The 22,454-nt window shown below is 38.6% G+C and overlaps 1 protein-coding gene across 2 annotated transcripts in view; it reads right to left on the bottom strand.

Annotated features, from left to right (window-relative positions):
* Nucleotides 1-8,176: 8,176 nt before the first annotated feature.
* Nucleotides 8,177-22,454, bottom strand: part of cnsta (consortin, connexin sorting protein a) — a 69,304-nt gene continuing 55,026 nt past the window's right edge. For both annotated transcript variants that reach the window (XM_080200777.1, XM_080200778.1), the window contains exons 10-11: nucleotides 16,087-16,216; nucleotides 8,177-13,933 (exon numbers count right to left, since the gene is read on the bottom strand). In XM_080200777.1, the coding sequence (XP_080056903.1) occupies nucleotides 13,728-13,933; nucleotides 16,087-16,216 (336 nt within the window). In that variant the 3' untranslated portion in view covers nucleotides 8,177-13,727. The remainder of the gene's footprint in view (nucleotides 13,934-16,086; nucleotides 16,217-22,454) is intronic.

Consider the following 22,454-nt stretch of genomic DNA (forward strand, 5'->3'; position numbering starts at 1 on the left):
ATTGACTATGCATATTCCATTTACACTCACACACCCCCAAGGTTCCTTTAAGGCGACAGCTTGAACCACCCAAATGTATTTCTGACATATCCTGTGACACTGTAGATCAGTGTTATGGCTGTTGTGTTGATTCCAGATATTGATATTTTCCCATGCTTGTGACCAGAGATGAACACTGTAAAATATAGTATCACTTGAGCATTACATTCTTCAGCAATTAATGCTGCCAACTGTTAACCTACTTTGACAGTACAATCCAGTATTGCTTGCAATGGCTGGATAGGAATAATGCTGGCTCTTGTCACATGCAGAACTCCTTCACATCTAGTTAATTCTTTCAAGTCTGTGGCAAAATATGGCCTGAAGGTGTAGCTGGCCCACCAACTGATTCTTTATGATCCACCATTGTGCCCAAGAAAAGAAGAAAAATGCACAACTGCACAGATTGGGCCTCGAGGTTCATTGAGATGGTTGTACCTGGCAACAATGTAAAATGCTGCCAGGATTGGCTTGTCTGAAAGACTGAGTTCAATGAACTGGATTGGTGTGATGTAAGCTGAACACATTGTGTTTTGACCACTGATAGACACACTCAGTGAAAATTATGCTGTTTACTGTACAATTCTGCAGCAACAAATGATGTATTTAAATTGGCTTCTGACTGTCACCTATATATAAACTTGAGTTAAACACAATAAAAATTTACTATGAAATGCATTTTTCATTTATTCCAATACTTGTTTTTTGCCATACATAGTAAACTTTTTCAGAAGCATTGAGCTAAAGTAGTCTTGGCATTGTGGACATTTTCTATTTTATTTGTATATTTAACTAATAAAACATGTTTGCATACAATAACCAAGCAAACGGGAATGAGCAGAGGCAACATGGTTCAAATAGTGATTTATTCACCAGTCTGTAAATTAGTTGAATTTCATGTCTCTCAAACATGAAGGCAGTATTCAATTCAATCTCCATGGGAATCCATATTAAATTTTGAAGAACACATTGAAAGAAGCCCAAAATTCACAGTCTAACATTAAATAAAACTGAGTGACCCTGGGGAAGAAATTAGTCCAAATAATAAATGGACTTGGAACATTGCTTCATTCTTTCCATTCAGTGAGCTTTTGTTTCTTCAACACAATTTAATATTCAGATGTAAGGTTTGTTGTACATTTACTTCTAAACACTACTTAAAACAGAAATTTTATTTTCTGAAATTTTAAGCAGATGTATGGTTTATTTATAATCAGTTTGTAACTTATTTTCTTTCTGCAAAATCTTACAGCAGTTGTCAAATAACCAGTTTTACTTTGTATTTTATTCATTAGCAATGTTAACTTGTGTGGAAACAACATGAAAAAGATTCTTTATACAAATAAATGGCATAATGTAACTTGCAATTTGTTTTGTCACAATAATTGACCAAACCTAAAATGGCCCTCCAGCCCAAATTTCTCCATCCTGTTAAGTATTTTTCTGTTTAAGATGTATTTACTTGTTTTGTTTGCCATAGTTGTGTGCTTAAATGTTGTCTAGTTCCTCTGTACATTAGCTTCATCAAACACTTGTGTGATAGCATTTACTTTGATCAAGTTACTGCATTTCTGAATACATGCATTTGTGTGGCTATGAAATTAGTATCAACAAGTCCCCAGGTTATGCTGTGGCTGCTGCTGTTTAGCCACAACCAGATTTTACTGACTGTCTTGAGCTTCTGAAGTAGCCTTTCAATTTATTGATTCACATTAGGTAAGCATAGGAACAAGAGTAAACCATTTAGCCCCTCAGTGTTTTCAACTGTGTAACAGATTTGAAACCTAACTCCACACACTTGCCTTTGTCCAAATCCCTTAAACTATTTGGATAACAAAAATCAGTCTCAAAATTAACAACTGAGTTAGCATCAGTTTCTATATACAGAAAATGGCCATACTTTTACCACACTCAGTTTTCCTAATTTTACACTGAAAAGTTCTGACCCCAATCCTTAACTCCCACCAGTGGAAATAGTTTCTCTCCATGGATTCCACTAATTAAATCACCCTTTAACCTTCTAAATTCCAGGCATTACATTTAGTTTGTCTTCTCTCTTTTAGAGTTTAGAAGAATGAGGGGAGATCTCATTGAGATGTATAAGATGATGAATGGGATGGATAGGATAGAGGTGGAGAGACTCTTCCCGCTCAAAAAAGACAGTAGGACTAGGGGGCACAGCCTCAAGATAAAGGGGAGGCGGTTTAGAACGGAGTTGAGGAGGAACTTCTTCACTCAAAGGGTGGTGAATCTCTGGAATTCTCTGCCCGTTGAAGTGGTGGAGGCTGCCTCGCTAAATATTTTTAAGAAGCGGGTTGATGGGCTCTTGATAAGAGAGGGGATTAAGGGTTATGGGGAGAGGGCGGGAAAGTGGAACTGAGCCACGACAGATCAGCCATGATCTTATTGAATGGCGGGGCAGGCTCGAAGGGCTAGATGGCCTACTCCTGCTCCTATTTCTTATGTTCTTATGATCTCATTGATACGTATAAGATGATGAATGGGATGGATAGGATAGAGGTGGAGAGACTCTTCCCGCTCAGAAAGGATAGTAGGACTAGGGGGCACAGCCTCAAGATAAAGGGGGGGCGGTTTAGAACGGAGAGGGCAGGAATGTGGAACTGAGCCACGACAGATCAGCCATGATCTTATTGAATGGCGGGGCAGGCTCAAAGGGCTAGATGGCCTACTCCTGCTCCTGCTTCTTATGTTCTTATAATTTAACCCTAGAATCTAGTTACCGGTTTGGTTAAATCTATACTGTACTTCCAAACCATTATATTCTTAAGGCAGTGTGTCCAGATCTGTGCTCAGTATTCCACATGTGGCCTTACTGAAGTATGACTTCTACTTGGATTCTATTCCTCAGGTGAAGGATGACATTCTATCAGCCTTTATTTTCATAGAATCTCTACAGTGCAGGAGGAGGCAATTTAGCCAACCTGCCCTGATGCTACAACAGATCTTACCCAGGCATCATACTGTTACTCCATGTATTTACCCTGCTAATTCCCCCAACCTGCATATTTTGGGACACTAAGGGTCAACTTATGCACGTTAGGTGGATTGGCTATGCTTATTTTTGGATTGAGGAAACTGGAGCACTTGGGTAACTGTGTGGACTTTGCATGTTCTCCTCACAAGGTTGGAACTGAACTTGGATCCCTCGCACTGAAGCAGAAGTGCTAACCACTGCACCATCATGCTGCCAATTTTCTGTAGCTGTTAATATTGATCTATATACCTTAAATACACATCTGTTTGGACTGCCATAGATTTTAGATTTTCACCATTAGGATGCACTCTATCCTTAGGTTTTGAAGTGGATGACCTCTTGATTTCCATGTTGGCAATATTTTGCCAATGTTGCCTGCTCATTTTCCCTCCATTGCTGTAACCTTATGCTGTCATCTATATTTAATATTCTATCTGTCATTGGCAAATTTAGGCATGTGGCTTTCTATTTATGAATAAATATAGTGAATAATTAAGGTCCAGTAAGACAGTGTGGGATGCTAATAGGCAAGATGTAACTAGTTTGAATACCTTGTTGTTTCTCCTGTCATCAGGCCAATCATTTGCCTTCAATTCCTCAGCTGTCAGTCTCTTTTGGGACGACCAGGGTCTAAATTTAGCATCTGAAGACTTGGTGGGTAACCTATTGTCTCCTATTTTGGCTAATCAATTAAACAGATGAACGAATTAAAGGGGTAGCCCCTTAATGGATACAGACTCAGTGTGGTACAGCCATTTAATGCTCAAATGAATGTTAAGGGGCTGCAGGTGAGACTTCATCTTTTGGAAGAGGTTCACTTTGAGTGTTACTGGCCAATTTGATCTGAGTCCCTGCAGGGACAGTGGGTGTCCTGCATAGTCCAAGCACTTAGTCCAAGGGGTGGGGAAGGTGGGGAGGTTCCAAAAGGGGCAACTGGAGATGTAACTGCCTAAGATGTCACTCTAATTTTTGGCTTTCATGCAAATTCAATCCTGCCTGCTTAGAAGTTGAGGTTGGGCTGGAAATAGCCCTTTAGTGGCCAATAATTTACCACTTTTAAAAAGTAATTCTGTCCCTTCAATTTCAAAGCCTGCTTCTCCATCCTTCCCCACCAGATCCCAGGGTGTACAACATTCAGGCCCATATAAATTACATCTATATGATTTATTTTAGAACATATGAACTAGGAGGAGTAGGCCATCTGGCTCAAGCCTACTCTGCCATTCAATAAGATCATGGCTGATCTTTGGACTCAGCTCCACTTATCCACCCACTCATCATAATCCTTAATTCCTTTACTGTTCAAAAATTTATCTATCCTCACCTTAAAAACATTCAAATAACCTCAACTGCTTCACTGGGCAGGGAATTCCAGATTCACAACCCTGTGTGAAGAAGTGCCTCCTCAACTTGGTCCTAAATCTACTTCCCCTTATTTTGAGGCGCTGCCCCCAGTTCGTTTCACCTGCCAGCGGAAGCAATGTCCCTGCTTCTTCCTTTCATACTTATAGGTCGAAAGAGATATATAGATCATCAAAATCCTTTGCAACTTCTTAATTCTACCAAAAATGCGTCACTGTCTTTTATACACTCTTAACATTGTAATGATTTTATCTTTAATCATGAAGGTATATTTCCTTTTCTATAGATCTTTGTAACCTGGTATCTTTTTAAAAAGCATTAGTATTTCAGATGGCATCTGTTCTTTTGCCAATTATTTGATTTATTGCCACTTCTCTAAACAAACTAGCCTGAAGCTCTTCAGTTCTCAGCCAGTTCAGATGCAATTATGCTAAAAATTTAAATTCAGATATTGCTTGTCCATTTGCAGTATTTGTATGAACTTTCATTGTGTTAATGAACTAATTACATTATTGATGTCTAGAACATCAATGTCATCTTAAGGCAACATTGCCTTTTTCCTCATCTGTCCTAAAATGAAACTGGATAGGAGGAAGTCAAATTATTTAGTACAGAAACGTTAGTGATAGAACTGTAGCATTTAAAATGGATTTGTCTAATTTTACTGTGGATTGTAAATGAGAATTTGGTGATCAATATAATTAGCTGAAAACTGGATTTAACTTGTGATATACCACTGAGCAATAATGACAAAAGGTACTACTTGCAGTCCCTTGTAAGCATTTGTATGTTTCTTTATTGTAAACTACAGGCTGTCTTTGTAATTACCTCCTTGAAGCAGCAGTGCTTATTATGGTGTACATCATATTAGCAATCACAAGATTAATCTAAGTCATTACAAACTGATATGTCTTCATGTAGTAAAAGAAATGAACACTTGGCCTGTCATATGGTTGTAGTTTAGTTGGTTCACTTGCATGTTCTTATGCTGTAGTTTACAGGCTTTGCAAGAGGCCTTATCTAAATTAGTATTGCCTTTAATTATTTCCTAAATGTCATTGTACCTAATTTTTAAATCGATGATTGGCATCTGAAAGGTGCACTCGAAGTAGGATTGACTTGGATATAATGACATGTATGCAATTGTGGTTGCTGTTTGAGGCTGAGAGCAATTTGCACCATAGTCTTGTTATGCCCAAATAAACTCACCCTAATTTTCACTTGTCAGAAATTCCACAACTTCATATATGGCCATCTATAAATGATGAAACTGATCAAGCTATCCTTCAAATGTCTTTTGTAGCTGCACAGCTGCAGCACATGACCCAAAGCTACAACTCTTATATTGTCTAAAAACATGAGAAGGAGCTGGTCCTTGCTGATGCCTTTTCCAGAGCCTTACTCACATGCCTGACCAGGCAGAGGGTGACAGTACAAGTGACCATAGAGGTGCTTTTCTCATAGAATGCAGATGCCCTAATGTGGACATTACATGCAGACAAATTGACATCAGTGTGAAAGGCTAGCCAAAGTCCTCAAGGGTGTTTCTCCACAAGCTGCAGACATTCCCCATCAGTGATGAACTAATTGTACAAGATAGACTGATAGGGCATGGCCAGTAGTTTGTCATCTCCACCTGCAGAAGTACTCTACCCAGCAATCCATCAGCATCCATGGTTAGATGCAATCAGAGACAGAGCAACATTTTAAGTGGAATAGACTCCAAACTTATTTCAGTTGCATTAACTTCAGGATTGCTCATCAGTTTCTCAAGCATATGACACCCCCCCCCCCCATTAAAACTTTAAAAATTAAATCTTAATGTTTTTAGATATAAACCAGATATCCACATGTACATTAGCAGTCATGAAAAATTCAATAACAAAAGGAACAATCAATTTTCTGTGCATCTTCCAACCAGAATTTTGTATGCCATTAATTCCCAGGTTTCTGTGATACCTGCATTTAAATCTATCCAATTCTCAAAGTTGCTGTTAAATGTGCTTACTCTATGCAGAGAGGCAATACTGATCATAAGGGCATCACAGTGGTTAGTACTGCTGCCTCACAGGAACAGGGGCTCAACTTTGATTCCAGCCTTGGGTGACTGAAGTTTGCACATTCTACCCATGTCTGTGGTTTTCTCTGGGTGCTCCAGTTTCCTCCCACAGTCTAAAGATTTGTAAGTTAGGTGGATTGGGTGTGCAAAATTGCCCTTAGTGTCCCAAGCTGTGTAGGTTAAGGGGCATTTAGCAGTTTTAATGTATGGTGTTGGTCCATGGCAGGCCTAGGTAAGATGCTTCTTTGGAGACTCAGTGAAGAGTCCTAATTCCTATAGGGATTCTATAATCCATAAATTTTTAAAATAATTTATTGCAATGTGATGTTTGATCCCTAAGGATATACTCAAGGGTAAGCTTGCTCTCAGCATGAGACATACAGATTGCCCATGTCTATGATACAAGGATGTCTGCAAGCAGGACTCAGGTAATCAAGATTGGAATCAATGCATAGGAAGTCTTTGCTGCTGCCTGGAGACAAGCAATCAGCAAAGATGGGGAAAAGCAGAGGTCAAAGGAACTAATTAGATGGCAGAAAAGAGAGCCTATGGAAAGAAAAGTGTCAGTGATTAATGTGTTATGGAGTTGTCTTCCATTAAGAAAGAAAAATCTGGTTTCCTTCTCTTACCATTTTGCTATTGTGTTCCACTGTTGAGGAGTCTTCAAGTCCACCAAATTCCTTTAAAGTGAGATTTATAGCCAACTTTTACACCATAAGTACAACAGACAGCACAATAGAGATAAATATCTAAAGGAAGCATAATACTCTAATGATGCAAGTATAGGGCATTGTCACAGATTTCCAGACAAATGAATTAAGTGCCAAAATTGAATCACTTTGGACAAGCTATCTATCTGAATACAAAAATCCCAGCTATTTGTAAAATGAACTATTCTACATTTTAAATCAGTGAAGCAAATTTTCATGAGGAATTGCCATGATTTTGACATACAGCCATTATTTGCCCTTTATTTAAATGGTAATTAAACATTTGTAACATACACCAGAAGAATCAAGTGTGTTATTGTTTTGCCAAAAGAATTAGTGTATATGATTCCATTAGAAAATTCTGAATAAAAGTTTATCCCTCAACAATCTATGAAAGTAACTCTGCTTTTTCCAACAAGTGTACAGAAATGTATTTTGTGGTTTTGTGGGGGCCTTGAGATATACAAAGTTTATGCTTCACTCAGAATTAAATACCTGTGCGTTAATGTCGACCCAGCTTGTCTCAAGTATGACAAGTTTCCATTTGGGGGCTATAGGAAGATTGTTAAACTTAGGTATTTAATTCTGCCTAATTCAATGTGAAATCTTAAATGTCAAACATCAGAGAAATCACTTCAGTTTCTAAAGATAAGTTGGTTTCCCCCCACAATCCCTTTGGGAAAAAAATGGCATCAAGACAAAAAAGTTATTTGCATAATTAATTTGAGACATTTCATTCAGCTAAAAGGCTTCAGCTCATTTACACCCACACCATTCAATGTTAGATTTACAGATTGCATTAAAAATTAATTTCCATTCACTTCATTGCTGTTACGGAAGCTGCACCTTCCTCTGGAGTAATATGCTTGCAGGTGGACAGAGAACCAAAAACATAGCACAACTGGTCAAGGGAATTGTGTTTAGGACACAGACAAACAGACTTTTTTTATTTTAAAAACTGTATGCAGGTGCAACAAGGATAACGATTCCTTTTCAAAAAACACCAACCTCTAAGCACAGCTGGTTTAATCTTGATACAATGCAAATGCTTGTGACATTTTAATTTATACACATGAACAAATTACATTCACAAATTAAATCCTGTGAAATTATCCAGGTTTAGTAGAGAACATTTGCAACACATCTGTTCTGGATAAAGTTATATGTCACTGAATCGAGCATCACCAACCACTCCATCTGTAAATTTAGAAAAAGAAAATCCCCAAGTATCTTAATGCAAAGTGTATATGTTAATATTGTAAATTTTAAGAGAATTTACATAATTAGGTCTTCAATTCAGCCTTCATATATGTAGAGAACATCTGTTTGATCTCCAGCAGAGCAACATTTTTCTGAAGATTCATATACTGCTCTGGTTGAGAAGGTAACATGTAACATATCTCTAAAGTAAAGTAACGTGCATAAGAAGGAGATTGTGCAAGGAGATTGTACAATAGCAGCCTGGAGTGAATCAGTTACTTATCTTTCCTCTCTGGTGTAATTCATCTCTCATTTTTCAATGTTACTGACAATTGCAGGTCCATTTGCATCATAACATTTTGTGCCAGACAGTGCATTGTTGCTCCTCTCTCTCCAAAACAGAACTTCTACCCTAAAAGGGTAGAATCTGTAGCTGAAATTCCATTTCAAGTCTTATCCTCTTCACATAACTAACCCACCCTCAACAAAAGTTCACGACAAGCAAAGTGAAATCACAGGATTGGTCTTGGATTTGCTTCAACCTTCTTATGTGAGGAATGAAGTTTATGTTTCAGACGGGGAAGCATAAACTTGTGAAAACTCCAAGACTGCAAAATAAAGGTTTGGGCACTTCATTTTGTTACTAGTATCAGAAATACAGCTGATAGGAGTTAAGCAGCAGGAAACATTTCTTTGCAATCAAAAGGAGTTCAAATGGTGTTCCACTAATTGAGCTTCACATTAATCAGTATGGTGCCTGTGATGATTTGGGTGGGGAGTTGATCAAATCACTGATTGATGCAATCAAGAAGAAAATCAAGATAGTGTTGTCTTCTTGGATCGAATAAACAGATAAATGAAATAATTTAAAGTTAAAAGTTTATTTAATAGTGTCAGAAGTAGGCTTACATTAACACTGCAATGAAGTTACTGTCAAAATGCCCTAGAAAGAGGAAAATAGGAAAATTGTACAACAATAATCCAAGTACTTTCACTGTTGGATCATGAAGTTGTACACATGTGGGGGTGGATGGGAATTTAGTGGGGCCCCTGGGAGGGGTTTGGGAGGCAGGGGATACTGGAGATTAGGGAGGGTTGAGTACCCATCACCTACCTGACATGTCAGCAGCAGGGCAAGAAAAGAATGTCATTTCCACCTGGTGGTTAATTGAGGCCCTTAGCTGCCAATTAGGGCCACTGTTGCTGGCATTTTACTAATGGTTGGAAGAGGGGTACCTTTGCCACATGGGGTGATCACCCAGTAAAAGCTGATGTCTTCCCTATAGGTAGGCTCCAGTGTGGTTCTCCTTATCCTGCACCCAATGGCTCAAAGTCTCCCCCTACCCCCTCCACTTCCCCAGCATGATCATCCCATCTTGCTCACTCTCACTGGGGCCTATAACCTCAATCCACTTATATTGGTCCAAAGGAGGTATCCATACTTGACCAGTAGTTCCAGAGATGGGCCTTATTCCTTAAAGGACAGTGGTCCCAAAATCAGCTCATTTGTTGCCTGATGGTCAAGAATTTGCTCGAAGGCTCCCCAAAATAGCTAAGGCAGGGGTTCTGGCCTGCCTTAGGGCATCATGGATTATCCCACTGTTTCAAAGTCTTGTCACCGTTGTCATGGTTAAAAAAAACCTTAAAATAAACTTTTCAAAAACAACGAGATGCTTACTATGAAACTTAGACTAGTAGTTTTATATAGCCAGCTATTCATAATTGATTAATATATCCATAATTATTAATGGATTTCTGGGGCCTTTTCTTTTACAATACTGAATGTTACTTGCTATATCCATCTCTGAAGCTGCAGGCAAAAGTTTAATTCTCAGTTGCAGATTTGAACTATTTTTACTTCAGTTTAGGACCCCTTCCATCATAGATATTCCATAGAAAGAGAGTCCCCGATATCTCTATGGTGATGGTTGAGGGGAAGAACCGTTCAACCTCTGCCCTGATCAAGGCTCCCTTTAAAGACCCTGATCTCTGTGAAGCCAGCCTGGCCAGCTGTGTCAGACCCTCTCCTCTCAGTGAGAACCCCAGCCACACAGCCTTTTTACTCCGAGGGCCCTGAATATCTGGACTAGAAACGTGGTAATGGAGCTGGACAGCTACATGCTGGATTTCAGTCAGAGCCTGACATGCTGAAAAATACAGTAAGATCCCACTGATTGTCTACTTAGGCAACATAGAGAGGATGGTTGGTGCTCATGGAACCATCTCCTAGCTGGAATCATCTTCAAGAGGCTTAGGGCCAAAACTAGCAGAAAAAAAAGTTCATTGCCAGTTCATGGAAGCCTGTAACATATTCAGTTGCAATCACACCTGCAGCGTTAAATGTGTTTTTCACACAGTTACAATGAAGACAGTTTAAAGGCTAATGTGTACATTAACATACATAAAAACAATTACCTTAAATGAGGGAAAATCCATACAAAAGGTTTAACTCGTGATTTTCTATTTAAGATCAACGTAAATCACAAGTTGCAATCTCAAAATACATGGGCAGTGATGGAAATTACGTGAATCACTTTACAACAGATAATTCCATCTTCAAGTCACAATTCTGTGTACAGGTTTTACATTTTAAACCAATACTAACAAAATTACTATACAGTGTACTTCATGACATTATGGGGGACATGGTAAATCATTTCTGGTGAAGAATGCAATAAGTGTGACATGATACAAAATGAATAAATCATTTAACAATTCATACAATTAAGCACTCAACTCAAGAGATTTAGCATACAGAGCACAATCTTACAGATTTCTAAAGTGTTAACATGCCAGTCATTTGAATTTACAAAAACAGGAGGAAAATAAATCTGAAATGATCTGCTCTACATATAGCATTATTTACATTAAATAAATTAAATTTTCCAAATCATTATCTTTTTATAATAGTGTACTGATCCAGCCAGTAACACACAGCTAATCTACTGCGCCCTCTACAATATCATCATGCGCCATGATACAATCCAGGTTAAAAGCTGGCAACTTTATAGATACATATTATTTAAAAGTTGCTAAGCTAAAATTTAAGGCCCTTTTTACTGATATTTTTTAAACCAATGACATCATTCAGACTGAGGGATAAATTAAGTGGCAAATCCCCTCGCCCAACATGCCAGAGTATTTTTACAATATTCAGCACAGAACAGTAATATCAAAGGATAACAATGATTGCTCACTCCTATTTATATAGATGGACTCGATAAACACATAACTAATACCCACAAAGAGAAACAAAAAAGAGAAGCTTGAAATAAAAGCTCAATACAGAACAGCAAAGCAGGTCTCTGCACCTGGAAAAGGTAACCCCCCTGTCTTAGCTGCCGACTTTCCACCTGCACAATTGTTACACACATAATATTGGCAGATGCCAATGGGTTAGAAAATAGAGATCTGTTTATAGAAGCAAGGCTTAAAAAGTGCTATGCAATGACACTGAGGAGGTAAGGTAATTACTCAATCTGCTACAACCAATTTGTGTGCATACCATGTGTAGAGACCTGCTCTTTCCTTAACAAAATGTTTTGCAGTTTAAAAAAAACTAATTGTATAAGCTTGAATTAGTAATTTTTCTTAAGAGCAATGTTTCACACCTCAAAGTCAAAATTGATGAGACATGCAATTTGCAATATTGTATGCACTTTGAATTACAGTAATCAGACTTCAAGTTGTCAAATCTTTTACAGTGTACACAGCATTCTCTGCATCCATGTGACCTAGTAGTAATAAATCGCTAACTCCTTAAACGCCCTTTCTCCCAACTTTATTCCACAATGTCAGTTTGCCTCAAACTTGCAGAAGAACTAAGCAGAACCTTAGAACACAACCAGCAGACAACTACCAGCAGCAGAGACAGAAGCTTGATTGTAGAACAGGCTTCCACTTTCCAGCCTTGTCAGTTGCAGTATTTAGGCGATAACAGCAAAACGAATAAGATTTGTACCTTCAAACAAAAGTCTTTCAAATTGACATTTTGAGGTTAACATTTTATGTAACAAACACAGAAATGCTCAGCATACTTTAATGAACAGCGAGAAGTAATTATAAGGCTGTCATTCCACAAAGATTTCAATGGTATGTACCATGCCACTAATCTGCAAAGTGGTAGAAAGCCTAACCGCAAGAATTTCTCAATCCTGTTCAGAATAGAGCAAAGAACACTCAGGAGGGTTTGGCCAAGTTCTCCTCTCTAGATGTAATTTAATGCCACTTCCAAAGCCCTTTTATTGCCTCTCCCTTATTTCCTAACTCCATTTTCTCCTAACACTACTGAGGTAGGGGATTTGATATGTGGAGAAATCCCTACATCTGACCTCTGTATAATATAAACAACATACTCAAGCAACTGCCACACTAGGAAACATTGATGCATCACAAAGTAGGACATCAGCATTTTGAATTTTAAACAATGGGTTTTGACAAATTATCTAAAATGAATAAAAATGAAACTAAATTTAACCGAATAAACTCAAATGATGAGAAGGAATGATTGGTGAAATTGTCTCACTGCCTGATGTCATCTCGCTCATTCAGACACCTCCAGTTAACAGCAAATCATTGATTCTCAGTGAAATTCCCTGTCAGATGTGACAGATTCCTCAAAAATAGCACTGATATGTACATTTGAATATTAAATGATAATAGAAAATGTTACCCTAGTAGTAACAAACTGCTGAAAAACATTCATTTGTGCGCTTACATTTTTTTTAGACTGGATGCAGAGATAAAGAGTTGGAACAAGATAAAGACTGACAGAGATAAAAATCAGACAAACTTTGAAATGCAACGGTATCACTACCAAATGTGAGGTCTGTAGAAAACAGTGAAAGTTATTGATGAAAAACAAAGACCTGTGGCAGCAAAGGAACCTGAACACAAATAAGATGGTCCTGAAAGAAAAACAATATAGAATATGACACATCATGATTTTAAAAGGAAAAAAAACAAGTAAAAACTACTACAAAAATCAATGTAAAAATTGTCTGTTCACATTTAAATGAAGAATTATTCTATGATCTATTATAAACCCAAATGATGTGCAGATTGCCCCAAAAGGCAAATTATACAAAAGCCATTTTTTTCCAAGAAATGATTGGCAAAGCCTGCTGTTCTCTCAAATTATGCAAACAGTAATAATGGAGTTGCATATTAATACTTCCCTGTCATGTCAACCTTTGATTTGTTTTGCTGAGTCCAAAACTCCAGTTTCGAAGTTCCTGTGCTGTGTCCTATTGACACGGTTATATCTCAGCAGTTGCTGCATTGTAGCACTTTTCAACGTGGTCCTTCTGAATCCTGACTTACACAATGACTTCAGTTTTATTTATGCAGATAGAGTGTTACTTTAAGAAAATAACAGCCAGTGCTTTGCCTTCTCAATGCCTTGCTGGAACTGAGCATAGTAAAAGTTCATTTGAGCTGTGAAGTCTCTACAGACACTGGACTCCAGATCACCAAACGTGCAATAAAGTGCTGTCCCTCCAACACTCAAAAGTACTGTGACAATGCACAGCAGAACGAGGAGGAGGCAGGAGTTTCCATTTACTTCGTCTAAGGAAAGTAATAAAAATTGAGTCAGTGTATTGACGTGTGATAACCATGAAGTATTATGCATTAACAAAAACCAGTCTCCTAACACACCTGATGTTTAAAAAAAGACAAGTTGTATTTGCAACTGTTTCAAAACAGCCATATTGCTTATACTGTCTACAGATTTGGGACACCATCAGCCCCTAATATTATTTCAGTATCATTCATAACTGGATATGATCCATTCGCCTTCCAAAGTTGTGCAAAGCCACATCAAAGGTAGCAGGTAGACCAGCTCCCAGGCCATCCTTAAATGGCACTTTGAATCAATGACTAGAAGATACAGAAGACTCTAAGAACACATAAAACAGGAAGGGCAGAACATGTGGCCCTTTGAACCTGCTCTACCATTCTGGAAGATTGTGGTTGGTCTTTTATCCGAACTGCACTTTCCTACTCCCATATCCCATGAATGAGTTTTATTCAATTTCTTTTTGCTGTTTGACGGACTTGACTTACACTCCATCTATTCACAACAGTTGAAAGGTTGCTGTGGGTATAGGATGTTAGGGTATGAGATCAGAAATCCCAAGGTATATTATGAAGTTAGCCTAGACCCCAACTATTTGTTATTTTGGCGTTGTGAGGATAAGGTGATTCTATTGACACACTAGGGAGCTTTCATCAAAACAAACTTTATTTAGCAGTTTAACTATAACAAATGATTTAGCTCAACATTTTCCAATTGAACAATGCTTGAACGTGACAAAATACACTTCTTAACTGCTAACCTATCAATATGAGCTTCAATTCAAGCAATATTCCTCTTCTCTTGGTTCTTTTAGGACCAGGCAGAAAACTATTTTAAAATAAAACTATGCATCTTCCCTGCAAGCTTAGCTTCTCCTATGACACAAGGCAGTCATGTGCTAAATCAACCTAATTAAAACCCTGCTCTCAAACCCCAAGGGAAACCTAAGCAAACACAAATGCACGAGCTCTGTTTGGACAAGCATACCATGAGCTAAAATCAGCCATTATCCTGCATTTTCAACATTTGAGCTGCCTGTTGACCACATCAGCACCGTGTAAAAAGAACTGAATTTTAAACATACTCCTTACAAGCATGATAAAAATACATTTCTTAAAGGCACAGTATCACGGTAGCACATTGGTTAGCACTGCTGCTTCACAGCTCCAGGATCCTGGGTTTGATTCCCGGCTCGGGTCACTGTCTGTGTGAAGTTTGCACTTTCTCCTCGTGTCTGCGTGGGTTTCCTCCAGGTACTCTGGTTTCCTCCCACAGTCCTAAGATGTGCGGGTTAGGTTGATTGGCCATGCTAAGAAATTGCCCCTTAGTGTCCAGGAATGTGTAGGTTAGTGGGTATAATATGTAGGGATATGGGGGTAGGGCCTGGGTAGAATTGTGTTCAGTGCAGGATCGATGGGCCGAAGGGCCTCTTTCTGTACTGTAGGGTTCTATGATCATCACAATGGGCATGAGATGGAAACTATACCCTGCAATGACATGAAGCCAGGCTCTGAAGTTCTGAAATGCTGAAAATTAAATTCTTAAAGCATCCGTTAATTTTTCTAGGTTTACAAGCTTATTAGTGGCAAAGACTTATGTTTTACTACCTTAAGACTCTAATTGATAGAATGTACTTTCAAATGTATGAAGAATAGTTACTGAATCATGCGCAGTGTAAGACTGGGAACAACACTTAATAGGGAGTACAAAAATATTGATCTTCTCATGACATATCCTTATCACGGAATTGAACCTTAGTCCATGTGATATAGTGCATCAATTGAGTATCCTAAAAGAGAACGCACTGAAAATGCTATAATCATATTATGTTGAAGGTTGGAACAAAGGCATTTGATTTGACCTACTTCAGGTTTGATATCACCCGATCTCTGAATGCTACACGTTATTGTACTGATCAAAATAGTATATTAAATTCTGCTATTTGGTAACACACGTGGTTATTGAGCTTTATTTAGTTTTTATAAAACTCCTATAAATTCTGTACTAGTTATCACAATTATTTTCAATAGCTGCCATTACTCATTCATTCTACACTCAACTAACTAGAGTCAGAGGTCTTACAATCCTGTCTTAGTATTTACATCAAAAATGTAGACAGCAAAGCTAAGAGTTGTCATCTTACCGTTCTCCAGTGTATCCTGTGGTTCCTGAAATCTTACTCTCCTCTTTGACTGCTTCTGTTGCATCTGTAAGACTTCTTTGTCTGAATTTCTTTTTTTCAGAATAGACACAAGGCCCTCTGGGTGGGTATTCTTTATAAAAAAGGAGCAGAATAGCTTACATCAGAAGCATTTTTCTACATTTCCCAAAGTGATAAATGCAAGGTGATGCATTTTGGTAGATTGAACCAGGGCAGGACTTACTCAGTTAATGGTATGGCGTTGGAAAGAGTTACAGAGCAAAGAGATCTAGAGGGGCAGGTTCATAACTCCTTGAAAGTGGAGTCACAGGTGGACAGAGTGGTGAAGAAGGCATTCAGCTTACTTGGTCTCATTGGTCAGAACACTGAATACAGGAGTTGGGACGTCTTGCTGAAGTTGTACAAGACATTGATAAGGCCACACTTGGAATATTGTGTACAGTTCTGGTCACCCTATTACAGAAAGGATATTTTTAAACTGGAAGGAGTGCAGAAGAGATTTACTAGGATGCTACCAGGACTTGTTGGTTTGAGTTATAAGGAGGGGCTGGATAGACTGGGACTTTTTTCTCTGGAGCGTAGGAGGCTGAGGGGTAATCTTAGAGGTTTACAAAATAACGAGAGGTGTGAACCAGGTGATAGTCAATATCTTTTCCCAAAAGGTAGGGGAGTCTAAAACTAAATGGCATAGGTTTAAAGTGAGAGGGGGGAGTTACAAAAGGGTCCAGAGCAGCAACCTTTTCACACAGAGGGTGGTGAGTGTCTGGAACAAGCTGTCAGAGGCAGTAATAAAAGGTGGGTACAATTTTGTCTTTTAAAAAAACATTTAGACAATTAGGTGGATAAGATGGGTATAGAGGGACATGGGCCAAATGTGGGCAACTGGGACTAGCTTAGGAGTTTAAAAAAAAGAGCAGCATGGACAAGTTGGGCCGCAGGGCCTGTTTCCATACTGTAAATATCTATGATCTCCATTTTAGAATAAATGTGCATTCCAAGTCCATGGTTCCCACTTTGCCACTGCATATAGTTGAAAATTATTATTCCACTGTTAACATGTTCAGCAACCACAGAATCAGATTTTAGGCCCTTCATTTACTTTCTATGACACAAGTGTAGTACTGCACTATTGAAGGTGTAATTGGTCAAGTCAGATGTTAAACCCATGGCCAGTAAATCTTGCACCAAGTTTTACATGTTTAAGAATGAAGGTAGTAGCTTTTAATCACATTTGTAAAAAGACTCTAGGAGGAACCCATTTATTCACATCAATGCTACTGGAACACGAGGTGTTTGGATTAGCCTGCCACTTACAGGAAATCCAGCTGTCCCAAATGCTTCTTTGGATATACGGTGCCACAAGAAGCATTGAGGTGGATTTGCTGTATAAGTACAGAATGTTTCTCACTATGGAAACCTTCAAACTTTATCACAATTGCCCTTTGTTATTGGTATGTCTACCTGAGGTAAATTACATTACCATTGAACTGCACGGTGCTCTAACAATCAAGACCTCATTCCACTTGACTTCACAGCCAATACTAGTGTTCAATGACATGGAAAGCTATTTGTTTTTCAAAAAATTCATTTTAGCATATATAAAATCAGTGGATTTCTTTTTTACTTTTGCTACACAGAACAAATATATATACTTTGTGTAGAAACATAGAAACTAGGAGTAGGTCATTTGGCCTTTCAAGCCTGCTCTGCTCAACACCATAAGCTCACACTCTCCCTGTACCCCATGACACCTTTAGAGTCTAGGAATCTATTTTGTTCTTAAATATATTCAGTGACTTGGCCTAGACAGACAGCCTTTTGTGGTAGAGAATTCTACAGGTTCACCACTCTCTGAGCGAAGAAGTTTCTCCTCATCTCATAAATGTCCTTAATTGTCTATCCCGTAAGCTGAGACTGTGAACCCTTGTTCTAGGCTCCCCCAGCCAGAGGAAACAACATCCCTGCATGCAATCTGTCAGACTTTTATACGCTTCATTCAGATCCCCTCTCATTCTTCCAAACCCTCCAGTGAACTTGCAAAAAAGTATGTATCCAATGCATCAGTTTGTATAAAGAGAACCATACACCTTTAGGGATTCAGAGTAATTTAATGATAGCCCTCAGGTTTCGACAAATTAGTCAGAGCGGCAGCCATGCCTGAACAGAGAGGACTGTCAGCAGATCTGGCTATTGTCTGATACAAGGCCTGAGGATCCACTGCTTCGGGGTAATGCTGATGGAACAGAATGTGCCCACTCAGGTGGACAAAAAAGATCCCATGGCACTACTTCAAGGTGTTCTGCCCAATATCCTGCAAATATTTATTCCTCAACTGATATCACTAAGACATTGGGGAAAAGTTTCACTAAGATGGACACTAGTTCAGGGAAGGGGACTATAGAATGAATGTCAAGTGTTATAATGTAATGACTGTGTCCCTATCACATCTGGTAGAGATAAAGAATGGCAAGATGCCAGGGAGTTAAAGAACATTTGAATGAAGATATAACACCATCAAGTTCACTGACCCTACTTCTGCACCAATCTAAACTTTGCGTTTAATATTAACTTCTGAATAGGCTATTGGTAGGTAACATGGGTTAAAATGTACAAACCAGAAATACACATAGTTGCATTAATTTATCACTTGCATTGTTCAGCACATTATTTCACAGGTCAGTTAGCATGCTTTAATGGTGCAGAAAAAAGGCTTTAAATGCAATTTAATTTTTTGCTTCAATTTTAATGTCCAACTAAATCCACAGCTAAACAAAAACATCCCCATCAACATTTCAATTCAATTAGGCAAAAAGATAATAACAAGTCTCCATTTAGTTTGGTTTTCAAGAAATATTTGAGCAGTTTAGAATGGGCTTGACCACAACGCATCCACCAGTAAACTGCAGTTTGGCACACACTCGGGTTGTTGTAGAGGTAGTTCTGATCACTAGAATCATAGAATCCAAAAGGCGATTCAGTCCATCGAGCCTGTACCAACAACAATCCACCCAGGTCCTGTCCTAGCCCTGTAATCCCACATATTTACTCTTCTAACCCCCTGACATTAAAGGGGCAATTTATCATGGCCAATTAACCTAACCCGCACATTTTTGGACTGTGGGAGGAAACCGGAGCATCCAGAGGAAACCCACGCAGACACAGGAGGAATGTGCAAACTGCACACAGTCACCCAAAGCCAGAATTGAACCTGGGTCCCTGGCCCTGTGAGGCAGCAGTGCTAGCCGCTGTGCCACCTACTTTTCCATTTTTACTTATTACTGACATTCAACCTGTTTACATACATGTTTTTCAAAGAACACTCCTTTTAGTATAGCATTTTATTCTTGAAGCAGGTATGGACTGAGATATAGTTTCAATAAAATTCAGAGTGCAATTGCTTTAATTCAATTTATAGGTTCAGGCTAATCTTCTGAGTCATGTTTTTAGTATTTTAATCTCACTATACTTACAATAAATTGCTTTCTAATATTGTACCATCAAATAAGACAACAGCATTTACTCAATTTTTAAGATCCTTTACTTTGCAAATCAGTCGGTGTGGAGTTTGCACATTCTCCCCATGTCTGCATGGGTTTCCTCCGGGTGCTCCAGTTTCCTCCAGAGTCCAGGTTAGGTGGATTGGCCATGCTAAATTGCCCCTTAGCGTGCCAGGATGTGATAATAAAGGCAATTAATGGGATTTGGAGTTACTGGACAGGGCCTGGATAGGATGCTCTATCAAAGAGCTGGTGCAGACTCAACGGGCCAAATGGCTTCTTTCTAAACTGTAGGGATTCCATGATTCTAATATGACTCAATCACTTTCTCAGTTTTACTAAGGTGCTTCTTTTACTCCCACCAACCATCTGTTGATTTTACAATCTGCTTTCACTGGAGTTTTTGGAACAATGTCACATTGGTAGCTTCCCCTTTGTAACACTGTACGCTTTCAAGCTCGATTTTAATCGTTTACTGCCAGATTGCCACAATGTCAGACTTACATTAATTCCCTCACCACCTCATTTCAACTTTCTCATCTTTGGGTAATCATCCTTGTGGTACAGTTCCACAGGTGTCAGCAGCCTCCTGGTATTTTTCCCCACAGACCATTCATCTCCTCAACAAACTGTGTAGGTTAATGGTCCATACTGTACATCACAGCTAAATCTAATTCTGTCCTAGTCTGATATCCACTTAAACATTTTCTAGCAGAATATCAAGGAAGACCAGGAACATTGGCTTTTGTTTTATAAACCCTCCCTACACAAACACTGAAAACAATCAATGCAGCTTAAGAGTTTTGACCTAAAGTGGCACATATTTAAATCTTCAGAATTTAATGAATGCGATATAGCCCCATAAATCTGCTAGTGCCTCCCGTCAAAAGCATACCACACTTATCATTTTATTAATGGAATTAACTGCAAGGTAGTAACAGCGGTAAAACTGGTACACAAAATGCAAAAGAAAGATTAAAAACTTCAATCCAATTCAATCATTCTTGGTACTTGGTAGCACCTCAAGACACTAATAGGGTAGGTCTATGTGACATTACTCTCTACATTGATCCCTTACAAACTGCTGGAAGAGTTTGGCAAGGGTCAAGGTCTGTTGTGCTGCTGCCAGTCAATAATTGATGGGAGGTGATGTCCACAAGGCGCTTCATTGTATAGTAATCTATTATTAAATCACTTAACATAAAAACATTAGGTTTCTTTTAAAAATAAAACTTGTCAAAAGTTAAAATGTTCTCTTTTCACCAATGAAAGATTTATTCTGTGTTTCTCTGCCACAGTGACTAGTGATTTCTAAACTTCCTTTTGAAATACCATGAAACGTCTTTCTTTTATTCCCAAAGAAATTGGTCTTTTATGACTCTACAGTTTTGGTCGCTGAGCGTTAGGACATACCACTTTGGCAGAGGGCACACATCCTGGGATGAGAAGGTTATCCTATGAAGGAGGATTGAGGCATTGTAAGAATCCAATGAATCATACAATTTTGATGGGGCTTTATGGGATAGATACTGACACACTAAAGTCTAGAACCAGGGGGAATAGACTCACAGACATCCATTTGAAACTGAAATGGGGAGAGATTTCTTCACTCAGTTGTTTGTGAATCTTTAGCATTCCCTAGCCCTGAGGACTGTGGATGTTCAACTGAAGAGTATATTCAAGGATGAGATCAATAGATGTTTGGAGACCAAGGGAACTAATGGATGGGGGCTTAATGAGCTATATGGCCTATTTCTGCCCCTTATATGTTCTACGTCAAGTGTGCTGGCAGCTTCATCATCACCCGCAGGTTTAACAAAAAGGTGTGCCAAATAAATAAAACTTTTAAAACACAAGCTTTGCATTTCCTAGTCACAAATACTTAATCGAGTTCGGTTTTTGTTCTTTTAATACTTGACTATTTATTTCTTTTATAATGCAATTGGTACTTCTCTTTCTCAAAGTGGAACTTGAATTCATATTCTTTGAACATATATCCTACTAAAAACTACCAACAAGTTTTTAAATGAATGTAAATTCAGCTTTATATTTCAAGTCACCTTTTCTATTGCATATTAATAGTTGATGCTGCTGCTTTTCCTTGAAATAATTTGGTGACTAGCAGCAGTTCGTTATAACCAATGTTAGCTGTACTACAGAAATGACAAGGGATAGGGAATATATTAGTTTATTAATAATTTGGAAGAGGGAATTAAATGTATTATCTCCAAATTTGCAGATGATACAAAATTGGATGGGAGGGTGAGGTGCGAGTAGGACGCAGAGGTGCTTCAGTGTGATTTGGACAGGCTGAGTGCACGGGCATATACTTGGCAAATGTAGTATAATGTGGATAAATGTGAGGTTATCCACTTTGGTAGCAATAATTATGTCTAGAATGGGTGTAAATTGAGAGAGGTGGATATTTGATGAGACGTTGGAATCCTCATACATCTCTCGCTGAAAGCACGCAGGTACAGCAGGTTATAAAGGCGGCAAATGCTATACTGGCCTTCATAGCAAGAGCATTTGAGAAGAGGGATAGGGGTGTTCTGTATAGGGTATTGGTGAGGCCACACCTGGAGTACTGTGTGCAGTTTTGATGTCCTTATCTGAGGAAGAATGTCCTTGCTATAGAGGGAGTACAGCAAATGTTTACCAGACTGATTCCTGAGATGGCAGGTCTGTCATTTGAGGAGAGACAAAGTCAGTTAGCATTACATTCACTTGAGTTTAGAAGAATGAGAGGGGACCTTGTAGAAACTTATAAAATTCTAACAGGGTTAGACTGGGTAGATTCAGAAAGAATGTTCCCAGTGATCGGGAGTCCAAAACTAGGGATCATAATTTGAG

The sequence above is a fragment of the Carcharhinus amblyrhynchos genome, chromosome 12 (genome assembly GCF_965287045.1).
Source record: "Carcharhinus amblyrhynchos chromosome 12, sCarAmb.v2.hapA, whole genome shotgun sequence".
Lineage (NCBI taxonomy): Eukaryota > Metazoa > Chordata > Chondrichthyes > Carcharhiniformes > Carcharhinidae > Carcharhinus > Carcharhinus amblyrhynchos.